Source organism: Cydia amplana, chromosome 4 (genome assembly GCF_948474715.1).
Source record: "Cydia amplana chromosome 4, ilCydAmpl1.1, whole genome shotgun sequence".
In the NCBI taxonomy this organism is placed as follows: Eukaryota; Metazoa; Arthropoda; class Insecta; order Lepidoptera; family Tortricidae; genus Cydia; species Cydia amplana.
The window spans coordinates 18982457-18998488 of NC_086072.1; the positions used below are offsets into that span (position 1 = coordinate 18982457).

The window sequence follows — 16032 nt, forward strand, 5'->3', positions numbered from 1 at the left end:
AACTACGACGCTCTGTACTGGAGGAGAATCATTCACAGCCAATTGCTGGCCACTTTCAGGTCAGTCGCAAGATCACACCAATCAGATAGAGACTTGTCAAGCCTAACCGCTTGTTGGCGACCACCCAGATAAGTCGCGAACCAGTTAAGGGCTGTCGGAGACACATTCAGATGCTTGAGCAGGGCAAGGAGGATATCATGGTCAACGGTATTAAATGCGTTGGAGAAATCTATTAAAACAAGTATCGTGACCATTTGGTTCTCCATGCCCTGTCTGATGTCTTCCGTCACCTTAAGAAGCGCAGTGCAAGTGCTGTGACTAGGACGGAAACCTGACTGTAAGGGGCTCAACAAGTTATGGGAGTGAATAAAACGGGACAGTTGCTTGTGAGCCACCGCTTCAGCTATCTTAGAGAGAAAAGGGAGGATAGAGATTGGTCGGAAATTGCTAAGAGTGGAGGGATTGCTAACTTTGGGCAGTGGAATAACAAAAGCCTTACACCAAAGGAAAGGAAATTCGCCATTGGCCAGTGAGCAGTTGATGATGTCAGCTATTGCAGGAAGCACACAGTCGAGGACTGAAATAATCATAAAACGGCTGACATCATCCCAACCCACGGCTTTAGACTTGATGGCTGTAATTATGGTCTTTATATCAGAGACAGAAACGGGAGAAAATGAGAAAAAATCTTTGATAGGGGAAGAAAGAGACGAAATGTTAGAGAGAGTGGTAGCCTTAATCCGATTGTCAAGAGTTGCAGCAGAAGAGAAGTGTCTGTTGAGATCATTAGGTGAGAAATTATCATTACTGAACCCATTAGCAGGTTTTCCCAGACCAAGTGACTTGATAAACTTCCATACATCGGCCATAGACGAGGAGGACACATTGTCATGAATAAACCGTCGCTTCGCTGTACGCACCACCTGGTTGCAGCGATTACGGGCAATCTTAAAAAGTTTCCAGTTCTCGCCAGTACGAGCACGCTTAAAGAGACCAAAAGCTCGGTTCCTCTTCCTCATAGCCAGACGGACACTCTCGGTGATCCAAGGGGCCGGTGGCCGCTTGACTCGCACGGTGTGAACGGGTGCATGTTTATCAAAAAGTTTCAGAGTAGCAGCGTTAAAAAGAGAAACCTTGGCGTCAGCTGTTGAGGCCGAGAGCACAGGTGACCAGTCAATAGACGCGGCGTCCTTTAAAAGAGCAACAGAGTCAACCTTAGCAAAACTTCGTATGTTTATCAGTACAGGTTTACATTTGGGTGGCTTGATTTTATACGAAGCAAATATGAGATCATGGTGTGAAAATCCAGGTGCTAAGAGCTGACCCTGTTTTGCGATAAGACCAGGAGATGAAGTAAGAATGACATCCAACCAGGTGTCAGAAGAGACAGTATGATGGGTAGGAGCTAGGGGTAGTACAGAAAAACTAACTGAATGAAGCATTGATTTCAATTTACGCGATTGTGGAGTGTCTTTGCAAAGGTCAGTGTTTAAATCACCCATGATCAGGTGATGTGTGTAATCTGCGCTCAGGGACTCGAGAATGTGCTCCAGGTCAGAGAAGTAATCAATGGTAGGGGGACAGTAAACTACGCCCAAAACGGCTTTAACCCCTTTGACATTTATCTCTAGAAATATCCATTCCGCTTTGCCAGAGTACAGCGAACGAGTTACAGATAGAATTTTGTACGGAATGGAACTTCTGAGATAAATGGCGACACCACCACCACCCTTGCCAGTCCGGTCATTTCTGATTAAAACATAACCCGGCAGGGCATAAGACGTTGAGTTTAGGGAGGGTTTCAACCAGCTCTCCGAAACAAGAATCGCATGCACACATTCGCTTTGAAAACTGTTTAAAAGCTCATTATAGTGAGAGGGGATACTCTGGGCGTTAATGTGACACACGTTGAAATGACGAGAGTTATGAAATTCGCGAGCCACAAGAGTACCCAGTGTAAAAGAATTATCAGGGGAACATACAGAATGGAACATAGAACTATCATCGCTAGCAGAATAAAAGGATTCGTTTTCGTTATCTGACATATAAATATAAAATAAATGAATATATTAAAAAATACTATTATACGCTATAAATAAAAATATACCTAAATATAAATGCAAGAATAATAAAGCATGAAGTTGTGGCAGCAAAATGGCCACACAATCCCGCTTATCCTGCTGGTTATCCTGTGAGATCACAAACATGGAGAAAGATACAGAAATTAGATTACCTAAAAAAACAAATTAAATTAAATTAAATGGCAGCAATACACTTACACTAAGACAGTAGCTAGAATTAAATATTGTGAGATGATATAACGTAAGAGGTTTAAACGATGTCTCAAACATACTTACTACTAGGTTGACATAACAAATGTCACAAACGTCAAATAATCAAATGAAATACAAAGTAAAATCACAAAAATAAAGTGGGTAAGAACAAATAAATGTTAGCGAGTGGAAGTTACTCAACATGTTATACAAAAAGCGCTTCAAGCGCTTGCTGCCATAGTAAAATGAGAGATATAAATAGCATCAACACGAAGTTAAAAGTAGACATAAACACGTACATAATTATATCAACCGAACATCACGACTTCATCTGCGCTTGGACTTGATGGTTTCACCGCCGAGGGTACCCGGCCCGGCATCCACCGCAGCAGCGGCACCGGGCTCAGGAGTAGAAGTCAACAGCGGTGGCTGTACGCTGCTAATTGGCTGCTTCAGGCGCTCTATGTCCTCTTCGGATCCAACGCGCTCACGCCGGCCAGAGGCCAATTTGACGAAAATGATGCCATCTTGCGACCAGCAGCTTCGCATGCCGAAAGCCTTACGTGCCTGGATGAACAACGCCTGCCTCCGAGGAGTAAGGAACTCGGAAATAGTGTATCCGGATCCTTTGCATGAAGTCTTCTTCCTCCAGACTGCAGTTTTTACATGCATGTCATTGAACCGCACAAGAATAGGCCTAATGTGATCGACTGAACTCTTACCAAGCCTATGGCAAGCCTTAAATGAAGCAGGATCAATGCCAGGTATCTTGAGCTGCTCGGAGATGATGCCTGCAATGCGCGAACCGACAGCTTCAGCGGGATCTTCCGGAACACGGTTAAAGAGGAGATATTTCCTGCGATGATTCATTTCCCAAGCATCTTGTGTGTCACTGAGCACTTGAATTTGGTCCCGAAGAAGTTTTAACATGGACAGAGTCTGCTCCCTGAAGGTGACAAACTCTTCACTCAGGCTTGCTACAGTTACCTTCACTGCTGGTGATTTGTTAAGTTTGGCTTCAAACTCGGTGAACATCCTGTTCACACTGGCCTCCAGTGACTTCTGCGCTGCCGCAATGGCCAAATAGTTTGCCATAATGTTTTGTTGTGCTTGAATAGGCTACAATTTTGACAGTAGGATAACTAACAGGATAGCAAGTGGTAATATCAAAGAACTATTGCATTTACAGTGCTGCAAATAATACTTGTGTACTATTACAAGTCAAACTTTGATTTAAGAGTGTTGGAGGCGTCAAAATGTAAGTAATTTATAATTATTCCAATAAATTATTCTAGACTGATATACCACTTTTTTTACGCCTACCGCCCAAAAAAAAAAAAAGCATTGAGGTTGCAAACCACGCATCAGATGGTAGATATGCAAAGATCCCGCGATAAGATTGCAAACAAAAGTGCAAGAACCTCCAAAACCTACATTTAAATGTGCTACAGTTACCAGCTAAGAGTATGAAGTATCTAGTTTTGGAAGGTGTACCCACTAGGGGTGCATTACATTTTTTATAATTAAGTACTTTTTATATATTATAGTTTGATATATCGTTATTTCGAATAACGTAATGAATGGCATACTACCGTAATAGCTAATTAACGGTACACATAATGTTATTATTGGTATAATGGTCATAAGGTATAACTACTAACTACTACTTCTTCGGTACTTCGTCTAATATACATTGCCATAATTATTACATACTCTAAAGCATATTATTTGTTATAACAAGTGATATCGCATAATTATTTGTGGGTTAGGTTAGGTTGGAACTGCGACTCCGCACAAACGAATAACTAAGTACTCACCTAGCAAAAGGAGGGTTAGGTTAGGTTAGAACTTTGACCCTCCATAGAATGAAATACCTAGCAAAAAAGTGGTTTAGGTTAGGTTTGAACAAAAAAATTATACAATATATGTATTTATACTTGATAAAATTGTATAAAGTATTACGTTATACAAAAATATAATATAACAAATGTCATTATAGCACATGTGTATATATTTAAAATTTATATTACAATAGGCATTATATCAATGACAGTTTAGATGAAATCACAATATAACAAAGGAAATGTATAATAAAAATTACATTATAACATATAATAATACATATATCAAATGGCGTTATAACAAATGTATGATAGTTTATTTATAATTATATTAAGCATTAAGCACCCGGGTACTAGGTATCAACTTTTTAAGTGAAGTGACAGAGCGACGTTTTGGTACTTAATAAGTTCTTTAATCAAATTATCAGTCCCCATGCGGATGTATCTCTTAAACCTAGCTAGGTAAAAGATTTGACTAATCTGATGAAATAAATATATAGGTTACTTCGTGTATTGTGTCAATCAGTTTCATGAGAGATACCTATTCCGGCTATTCCGCTCTGTGTTCCGCTTGGCAATGCCATTGGGTCAATTTCACCAAACGAGCATTTTTGTCTAATTCCCATGGAATTTTGAAATACTAACATTACACAAAAAAAATTATGCTGATAATTTGATAAAAAATATAATAAACATTAATTTTCTTATGGGGTAAAAATATTCATAAAACTATAAAAGTTATTTCAATTTAAAATTTTGGTCAGGGCACGGGAATTAGTGTGTCCATGGGAATTAGATTTTACTAGCACGGAAATTAGAACATGGCACAGGAATTGTTTTCTTAACTTATTTTGGTAGTTAAAACTATTATTTATGTATATTTTAATCTACAATAATGTACTTTAACCATACTGAAGCGGCATCGAACATATAGTCCGTCAACCAAATCTTGTCAGTAGCAATGTAAAGCAAACTAAAGTAGGGCAACACTCAAAGAGCAGTATTGCGCTAAGAAAAGCAGCAATGTACATCGAACCAACAGATTTTTTTTTCCGCTGAGCGCGCCCTGCGTACGTCAATTCAAATTATCACTCGCGGTTTATTGAAAAAAATTGAAACATGGACGGACAATTTAAAAGCGATGTTAAAACAATGTTAATCAAAATGATGAACAAATCTGAAGATATCAAAAACAACTGCTTATATTCTCTTTGTTCCCTATCTATGTCTTCTAAGTTTACTAAAATAAAATCATATCAAAATGCAGATAATTAGATAGTGCATATATTTGTTATTTACAATATAATATGCCACTTGTTAATGTAAATTAGTGTACTGTTCTGGATGAATATGACATACCTGTGTAATTTTTTTGATTGGTATATATTGTACAATATACATATTAAAAATAAAACAACTGATATTTGGGTGTTTATTTAATTTAAAGGTAAATAAGATAAGGGTCACTTTTCGACTTGGTTGCGTTGTACACGTACATAAACCGCCATAGGTAAGTATTGTCTGAAAAGATACTACCTACTACGAACGCCTTATATTGGGCAAGATTTAATCCTGCAACAAACATGTATGGATTAGGTAGATATTGCGAAAGAACGGCGATATAATCAAGGCTCTTAATACTGTTTAAAAGGTTTACCTTTGTAAATAGTCACAACTGATTGCTGAAAATATTAGACATGTGGGCCTATGGACGGTTTCCAGTACACAATTTATGGTCTTGTTGGATAGATTTAGGCATACGTTTTAATTTTATTTATGCCTTTTAACCCTAAAACAAACATAATCTTAAAAGTTCGAAAGAGTTCTTCCAGTACTTGTCATAACCTCAATTTTTAGTAATGTTTACCATCAACGAGCATGATTGTACATTGTAGGCCCCTTAGCTTTGCTTATTCTTATTGAATGTATTGGTATTTAATGGTGACAGCAGAAATATCTCTTGAAACAGAAACGATTCAAAATGAAAACCAAATGAAAACAAATAAGGTGACGGCTGTCATTCACGATCCACATTCCACAGATAAAACACAGATGACACGCGTTTTGGAATTATTTGAACACAGTGTTGCTAAACCGCGATTTTTCAAATTTGCCGCCTTTTACTACTGACAAGATTTGGTTGACGGACTTTATTTACCTTCTTTAATTTTAGTTTCGGACGACAAATCTACGAAAGTATGATACACTAAAAACTACGTATTTGACTAATCGTTTCCTTGATTTTAATGGCAACTAATCTCTCTTTCTTAGTAAAATGTACATATTTCAAAACAATACCTACTTACATACATACATACATACAAAACTATTCATTAAATTAAAAAGTGTCATGATGTATCTGCATGTAGATAGGTACAAGGTGTATGATATGGTATATGGCCGTAAAGGAAATGATACTAAGAAATAAGTAAATAGGGGCACAGTGAGAAGAAGTTATTGTGTAAGTTAATCTGAAGAAATCGAATATGCTGCCTTCATAAATTCATAACACAAAAAATTGTTTGACCACATATGAGGTAAGGTGGGGTAAGACTATCACAGACAGACAGACATGACGAATCCATAAGGGTTCCATTTTTGCCATTTGGCTACGGAACCCTAATAAGGTATCTAATAGTATTACGATTTTAATACCCCCTGGCACTGACTAAAATAACCGACTTGGTTTCCCATTACATCTCAAAACTTTTTTGTAGTAGAAGAACTGCGTTGCGAGACTTGCATCTTTTTACATGTAATGTTTTTGATAGGATCCCATCTCTTTTTGTAGGCTGTCCTTCTTTTCAGGTAATCATACCCATACCATACTGATACTATGTATACACATCTTTATTCATACTCACATCGTACGTCGTAGTGTACCTTTACTTTCCCTACTAATTGTAAGAACTAAAAGGTAACGTTGTTATCGCATATATTTCTATGGGATTACAAACTTATTTATGCAGTTATTAGATCTTTAGAACGTGACTAATATTGCAGTATTATTAGATTTTTATTGGCTTAAAAAGCTAAAACCAAATTACGTTTCAAATTTGGGTATGCTAGAAGTACCTTAAAATAATGATGATCGTGAGTGATTGTGTCAGTGACAAAACTAAGGGATTGTAAAGTGCATTAAATGTTATTTTGATAGAATGTTATTGAGATTTGATGGTACGGCCGTGCCACTTTGTTTTGCTCGACTTGGCGGCGGCACTGCCGTGCCCCCAGATCCTTTGTCCTTCCCCGGGTCTCAAACTATCTCCATGCCAAATATCATCAAGATGATATTGGTTCAGCGGTTTAAGCGTGACGAGATAACAGACAGACAGACAGAGATACTTTCGCATTTATAATATAGTAAGAATAGGATATATATTTATTTTTCTTGTATTAGAAAAGCTAATTTATAACAACTAATCTATTAAACGAGCAATTCTTGTATATATTTCGGGGATCTCGGAAACGGCTCTAACGATTTCGAATGAAATTTGATCATATATGAGGGTTTTTTGGGGTGAAAAATCGATCTAGCTAGGTGTTATCTCTGGGAAAACGCGTATTTTTGAGTTTTTAGGTAGGTATATGTTTTCCAAGAAAAGCTCGGTCTCCCAGATATTTAAACTTTATACGGTATACGCTGTCAGCTGTCAAATTTACAAAAAAAAAACATTGCAAATTTGATTCATTTTGTTTCATGTAACCTTAGGTACAGGTATTATAATATGTAATAATTCCAGAAATAGTTTTATGTTTATATAATATTTTAATTTTATAATATGATCAATGAATAAGGTAAGGTGGGGCAAGACTAACAGTACAAGGATTCCATACAAGTGATAGTCTTACCCCGGTGTCGTCTTACTCCACCTTACCTTACGTATTAAAATTGCCCGGGTTATTCGGGTCCACCCTGTATGTACTATAGTACTTATACTAAAAAACCGTTCACAAATTTTTGTGCATTCTTTAAGATTTCCTTAAATGCAAAATAGAAAGATATACGTCATATTATTATTACATATAATATATATTCAATGCCAATATACATAAATGTAATAATAATATGACGTAAACATTGCCAATTAACTTAAAGTGCCCCCAATAAAAGATTTGTTGACAATAAATGTAATACTTTCTAATTCCCGTGCCACTTAATCAGCTATTTTAGGTAAATTTGCTATGGGAATTAGGGCACGGAAATTAGAATTCGTAATAAAAAAATTCGCCAAAAATTTAAATCGTGTTTGACCAAACTGTTATGTTATCGCTTACATAAAGATACATAAAGGGCTCCTAAATATGACAATTGTTATTGAAAAGCTATGTGGAAAATAAAATTTATAAGGGGCATCGAAATTAGAAAAAAATTGTCGCCCACCCGGATTCCGAAATACTTACGCGATTTGCTCAAACACACCACGGCTTGACGTACATCCGTTTGCTTTGAAAGACAGCCGAATACTGCCAGTACAGGTGAGGCGGGACACGAGGCGGTTCAAATACAGACGTCGGCTGTCAGAGCCCTGTGAGTTTTGCCGACGAAATTGTACTCGCGCGCTCGGACCAAATTTAAACATCGATCACGAGTTATTTACCACAATGAAGTTAATAGTGTATGTGCTCAGTGATAGTAAATATCATCTAGTTTAAGTATTTGACACTAAATTAGTGATACTAATGTAGAATTTTTCGTAGGATTTTTCATTATGCTCAAAAGTAGATTCCGGACAGGGCACGGGAGCAGTAATTTGAGCCTTTATGTATTTTTAAGTGTACTCTAAAAACCAATTAATCAGTGAATTCATATGGAACTCGGTGTGAAAGTGTGACTTCTTTATGTAAAAAAAAATGGTAAGTATTATCTGATGCTAACCCGCGATTTTCATCACGGACAGAAAAAAAATCGTGTTCAGAAATTGACCCCATTGCAGGTCTGATTTCATTGCATGAATAATGAGCCCACTTGTTTATCACAAGTACATATTATAATATCAAGTATTTAACAAAAATACAGAAACAACCTTACATCCTTAAAAAACCTGATCATCATTTTGCTCAGGCGTGCCCCTGTCAGACAGCCCAAGACTTCGAGATTAAAAGTTGAGACCACCTGTTGCATTCCAGGAAGCCCATACAAACACACATAAGTCTTTAAAGACCTTAACACTTTACAATAAGGTCTATAACTGGTCAGTTTATTCGTCAATGGCATTCTGAAGGTATATTTATGCAGTTAGCGTAACGCATCAGAGTAAGACGCGCTGTCTGCAGTATTCAAATTTGTGGACGAAAAATGCGGCGCCTGGGAATTTGAGACACGATCCAAGTGAGCCATTGTGGTTTGACGCGGTTTGACGCCCAGCGGGCTCAGCACGGTTCCATTTTTATCGACTATCACTATGCCCGTCACTTTCGCACTTACATACTTGTTAGAACATGACAGGCATGGTGATAAGCGATAAAAATGCTACCGTGCTACTAGGGCAGATTTAACAAAGTTGTAGAGTCTACAACGGCCAGCAACGACACAATACGGCATTAGTTACCATCATTTTCGTCATATGGGGTTACTACTCCTGTCCGTTTTCAGGACCCGTTCTGTGTCTTTTTTTAGCAGAAAGTGTTCGGCGAAACGATAAATGCCCCAGTGTCCAGGACACAGACAAGATATCCTCTAGACTGAGCATTACTATGCTCACCCCCTCAGGCGCTACCCCCTCTGCCACAAATATACGGGTAGTTTTACTCCATCTTCGAGTCAAAGTGTCTTTGTGTGACGTCCGTGTCTTTGAACGGACCAATCACGGCACGGGACTCGCTCACCTCGTCCCCCGCACCCCAGTATTTTTGGCAGCATCGGTTTCATGAAATAATTGGTCTAAACTCCGTCTAGCTCTAGAGGATTCCTAGTCTATGGCCCAGGACATTTGAGGTTATGATGCCTTATAACTAAACAGAATACTTATTTAGATGGTCTCTGAAATTGTGTACGTTTTGTTTTGACAGTACATCCTGTCATGAATAAAAGCCTTAACTCACTAACATTAGCTAAACTCATTAACTAAATAGTGTTTAGTTTTTTTAAGTTTATATAAAATGCATATATATGTTAGTCTGTAAGGTATTTGTAATATGGGCCTTGTTGCCTGATTTAAAATGTTAAATAAATAAATAAATTAACTTTAATTCACACGGAAGCAAGACATAAGACAGTCCCCCAAATACAAGGAAAACAGCACCGATACACATCTCAATGTGCTAGTTGTAAATCAATCCTTGCCACCGTGGTCACGTCCCGTCGATGCAAATGCAATAACAATAAAACAGGAAAATTTTCTATCGCACTGACGTCAAACATCTTCGATCATACGTTCGTTTATTTGCGTCTCTATCGCTCGAATGAAAAGTGATAGAGAGGCAAGATGTTTGAACGTATGCGTAGATAGTTTAAATTAATTGCATGTACGGCAGACCGTTCCCAGACGGTAGTGTAGGGTCTTCTATTGTCATTAAGCGTGGGACGACAGCCCTTTTTCCTTGTAGATCGATTTGTAAACAATACCATATGCTAATTCTGTCTAGGTTTTAGTCTCTGTTTTAAAGTTTATTTCAACTATGTGTTGTTTACGAAGTGTAGGAGGATAAAAAGTTACGGAGAAAGGACAAAGATATTGATGGCATTAATTTGGTAGGTTGTGAAGTGCAGTTGTTTGTTGGAATATAATAAAGTCTTAAATGATGTAATCTACTATAGGATAATGCAATAACTAGTATTAGAATAAAAATTAAAAAAGAGGAGTTTTTCTAAGAGTACATTGACCTATTTCCTGACGTCACTAGCAATAGGTACCTACACTCAAAAACTTTCATATTCGTCATCTACATTTAAATTATCTTTCAGATATGTATCACATAGCTCAGAGCTCGGACCTATTGTGATCTTTTACGGGCTCACACAATGCAGCCGCCGTCACTTGCCCAAAAAACTGGAGTCTAGACAATCAGTATCAAAGTGCGGCCCGTGAGACTTTTCCGTCCGATTGCTCGAATTGCGTCACATCAGACCATTGTGGCTCTAATGACGCACTTGCATCTAGATACCACCGGGCTACTAAATCATCGATTACTCATGAAACCGACTTATCCAAAACGACGAAGTATAAAAACACGACAAGGCTCATTTTTGTTGGTTGCTACTGCCCGAAGAGCTCATGCTATCCTGGGGCCTTACTATAGGACGGTGTGGGGGGAGGGGGGGGGGGGTTACCAAGGGACGGAGTTATGCGAGTTATATAGCTCCGTCCTTTAGCGATTCAGTTTACGTCCTAAACAGAATCGCAACAAGGACATCATGGTAAGGCCCCTGTTTTCTCCCTTAAGACAATATAAAGCATTGTCAGCTCCCACTGAGGGTGTGAATTATATTTGCCAATGCAAATTAATCTTTATTAGCCTTTGAAGGCCGATGAGCCAGCCAGTGTGTTCGGCCGTTGGAAAAACCTGGACGGAAGCTGTATTAACATTCAGATCAAGCTCACCATATTTAATTTACAACCTTATTGATATTTTGGTTAAAATGCGAGCAGCGTACGCAGTAGCGAATTTTGGCAGATTGTAAATCCTTGCCAAGGACATTGCATAGATATTTAAAAAAATGCTAAGCTCTTTGTTGAGTTTAGGTGATAAATTCTTGCTGAGACAATAGAGCGCAAAATGGCAATTAAAGTAATGTTTCAGCATGTTTTATAGCTACCTAATGAATTTGTTAAGGAGCACCTGCGTTTTAAGTGTTGCGTATTGTCCCGAATGGGTCATGCTTTAAATGCTTAATTTACTTTTTAGGTATTCAGTAACTAAAACTAGAAATATGTAATGCAAATCGAGAAAACGTACGTATATAAGTACCTACTTATAAATTTGCATGTAAGTATATCGGTTGGTAAAAAATGTGTTTAAAACTACGGCTTGTTTTTCTTTTTGTCTCATTTGTTTATAGTTATTGCGTAAAATATGTACCTAAACTCAAAAATACTTATGATTACTTAGCCATTTAAGAAGACATAATATAAGGAAACATATATATATATATATATGTCGGAGCGAGACACCAGAAAGACGTATTGCAGCATTACAGTTCATAGTTAGACGCCTGTATAAAATCGATTAGCAATGTTTGGCGTATTGTTGAACTAAAATGACAGGTAGAAGGCTTTGGAACGTCAAGAGGGGTATCTTGAGTGAACGTAGGCACGAGCAGACATTTTTGTCGTTATGTTGGTAGACTGGTCAGGCAGGTTTACCAACTTGAATTGGAGGCGGGAGCGGTTGGCTCCGCCGCTGGAACTGGCTTCCTTCTTCTTGATCGGACCGCGCTAGAGATCGGACGTTAGCCAAGCTCGTGCCTAATTCGCTACGTTCCTGAAGGCTTACACCTGAAGGATTATTCTGAAAGCTTATAGATTCTCACGTTCTTTAACCGTTTAGCTAAGTGTTTTATTCCAAGTGTTATTTTGATTTCTTATGTGCCATTAGAAGCTTACTTTTGTAAAAATAAAGATTTGAACGGTTTCATGTGATCTTTTTATTTTGATTCAAATAATTTTGGAATAGTGATTGATCGTTTTGATTATGTAGTACTAAAATATAGTAGGCACTAGTATGGGTAACGAGTCTGAATGTTTATTTCATGCGTTGGTAGCATACCTACTATTTTGGCTGTGAAGTAATACATCTAGGTACTACCCCCACGCGCCCACCGCCATCGGGACCATCCGTTCGCCGACATATATATATAAATATATATATATAATATATAATAATATATATCATTTATTGTCAGGCAACTAAGGCCCATAGATACATACCTTACAAACTAACATACATACAATAATAATAACCTTACAAGCTAAAAATTATTTCGGCGACACTGAGGTTTTCTGCTGTGTCGCATGTTCAGGTGTAGGATTTGGCAGATTCCCACGGAACCGCCGAAATACCACACCCTTCGGCCAGAAGTCCGCGCTCGAGATGGTTTCCAGCAGCGGCCGCGGCACGCGCACCACGAACGAGGTGAAGTGCACGTAATGGCGCGATCGCAGCTGGAACACTTTCAGCTCGTACCGGATCTTCTTCTTCTTGATATATAAACTAGGAATAGCATATTCTCTGTTTCCTGCTAATATCAACACGAAAGCTATTTGGGAGGGAAAAACAAAAAATATAAAAACAAAAGCATTAAATTCAGCTTGAGGTATTAGTGAGATCCCATTATTTCATTCCATCTTAACTAATCACAAGAATTATCTACTCGTAGGATAGGATTACACACGCAGCCCGCGTCTTGTTGTCGGTTCGTCTATCGCAGATGAAAAAGTGCTAGATTGGTAATAGTATTAATGTATGCGCACAGCACCGCCACCGACATGACAATGAGTCGCACGCGCACCGCATAACGTGCGACGCAACGCGTACGGGGTGGGTACAGTGCTGGATAATAACTGGGGTGATGGATCTAGTTATATGTAGGTTATGTAGGTACTTTAAAGTATTTTAAAGTTATCCCATTAAAAGCATAAATGTGGATTGAGAGCCAATTTTAACATTAAGAATTATGCGTCGTTGTTGACTTCGCCGGCAAAATAATTGATATCTATATGAGTGTCAATTTCTAGTTCACTTGGACTGTAATTAAAGTTCAGGAATTGACTTGGCTAGTTTTTACGTACAGGCTATATTATATTAAAATGGCTATATTATATAAATTATTAAAAATGCAGACTCGAAGGTACAGGCAAAATAGCCTAATAGCAGTGTCCTCGATTCCATTTTCTGTGTTCAACCAACTTCGTCAAGTCACCTTCAAAAGAAAAAAATCTAAGCTCTTTTCTTGATGAGAAATCATGTATTCGCCATTGTTCACCATGCAGAACCATATATAATGCGAACACGCTGTACATCGCTATATTTGAATACAATCAACCCGCGACCGATCGCCGTTACGCTGCACGCACCACAGCACAATCCTAGACCAAAGGGTCGTAACTACATACAAGCTTCATATAACATACAACTTTTGTTCAAGAAGCAAAATCAATAATTACTTATTTCGGCGCGACATCTGAATACGGTTAGCCATGGTTCTGAGAAGTTAGCCAAATCGCCACACGTCCTGGCTTTGGGAGATTGTATTGTGATAGGATAATCAGTTCGCGGATTAGCCGCAGACTGACTGATCGGTTGCCATATGCAAGACATGACAATTCTGTCGTTTCAGCAGTATCCGATAGGTATACTATATAAAATGGCAGTTTGATCAATCAAGCGATATGTCATTTTCTCCGGGGTCTTCTGACGAAAGCATAATTGTCGCTTAAAAGAAGATCCCAACCTGGGGCCCGTTTCTCAAAAGCTTGTAACTTGTAAGACAAGTAGAAGTGACATCCGCTTGTATTACAAGTTACAATACAAGCTTTTGAGAAACGGGTCGCTGTTCTTTAACAATACTTAGCGCCACTAAAATATTTTTTGTAGGTACATAACGTAATGGACCCTATAATGGACGTGGAACCGGTAATGGGACATAAAACCACAAATCCTCTAAAATAAGTATGTAAAAGTAGTTTATAAACACTGGCAATATTTAACCATAAATAAGAGTCATATTAGAGCTGTTTAAGTTTGACTTTTTATTAATTTCGGTTACTTTTTAAGAAATTGGCGCCAACCCAAAAGTTGCCGTGTCACTGAAAAAATAACCAGTAAGAATTCTTAACAACTTCGCTAAGAGAGGTGAGTTCATATATTAAATTGTAATTAAATATTTCTTGGTGTAAACTAGAATGTGTTTTGTTAATTGCATTTACCATGAGATAAGGTATACAACACACTATGTTGTGACTCTAGATATGTATAAAAAATAGTGGTATTTTGCCCAATCCCATTATAGGAGCTGTAAAACTGCATACCTGCTATGATGGGACAATTTACATAATGATGCTTGCCATGGCGTAATTTCATGTTTAAACAATACAGAAGTATAATGTAGTTACGAACTATGTCAGGAGGTCTCCTCGGACCAGATCTTATGATGGAGACAGGAGGTGGCCATAGGAACTCTGTGATAAACGCAACCTAATTGTGTTTGTGTTTGTTAGAATTGTCTCGATGAGTATTAGTTGGCTGTCGAAAGAAAAATACATTCTTACATAAAAGCTTAAAATACCAAAAATGACTAATAACTAGTTTTTTGCCAAAAACTTATTCCCTTTTCCAATATCTTATACTGATCGGGTATGTCCATTATGGGGGGCCCATTACTGGAGCTTTGCTGTCCATGACTGGAGAAAAAAAACATACTTTTAATGTATTAATTATGTGGAAACTAATTGCAGTATCTTTGATACAACACGCCTTAAACATGAAAGAAGGATAGGATATTCATCTTTTAACAAGCTAAGCGGTAGTACTTTTACATGTATCAGGGAAATATCACAAATACTCCAGATTTCCTCTTAAATGTCCCATGACTGGTGCCGTTACTATATATAATTTTTTCATTCTTCTAACGCCTTGCTTGATATATAACAGGTGTGTTCAGGTATTTGAGGCACCATGGCCGCTCGGATGTATTCGGTGGAGACTGTGCATCTAAGTTGGCGCCACAATCCTTCTCCCATCCGACATCTTGTCCAATAAATCCAGCCCAATCGAATATATTGACTGCATTGATTTCTGAATAATTGTGTTCGGCACGTTCTCGACTGCTTTATGTACTTAAATACCTTTACGCAAAGGAATTGTGCCAATATGGTAATGGAGCAAACACGCACCATTACCATATTGGTAAAACTTAATATGTATACTTAAACTTAAATTTTTTTGGTGCAATAATTTCTCGTTTTACAAAACCATTA

At 37.9% G+C, this 16032-nt stretch overlaps 1 protein-coding gene across 1 annotated transcript; it reads right to left on the reverse strand.

Moving 5' to 3' along the window:
- Positions 1-2408: 2408 nt before the first annotated feature.
- LOC134647672 (uncharacterized) lies at positions 2409-3397 on the reverse strand. Its single transcript, XM_063502026.1, has one exon. It carries the CDS (start codon positions 3366-3368, stop codon positions 2601-2603), a length of 768 nt encoding a protein of 255 aa, XP_063358096.1. The 5' UTR covers positions 3369-3397; the 3' UTR covers positions 2409-2600.
- Between the last annotated feature and the right edge of the window lie 12635 nt (positions 3398-16032).

Bases quoted from the DNA above. Each gene is read 5' to 3' on its own strand.
- LOC134647672 (XM_063502026.1), bottom strand. From the start codon at position 3,368: ATGGCAAACTATTTGGCCATTGCGGCAGCGCAGAAGTCACTGGAGGCC.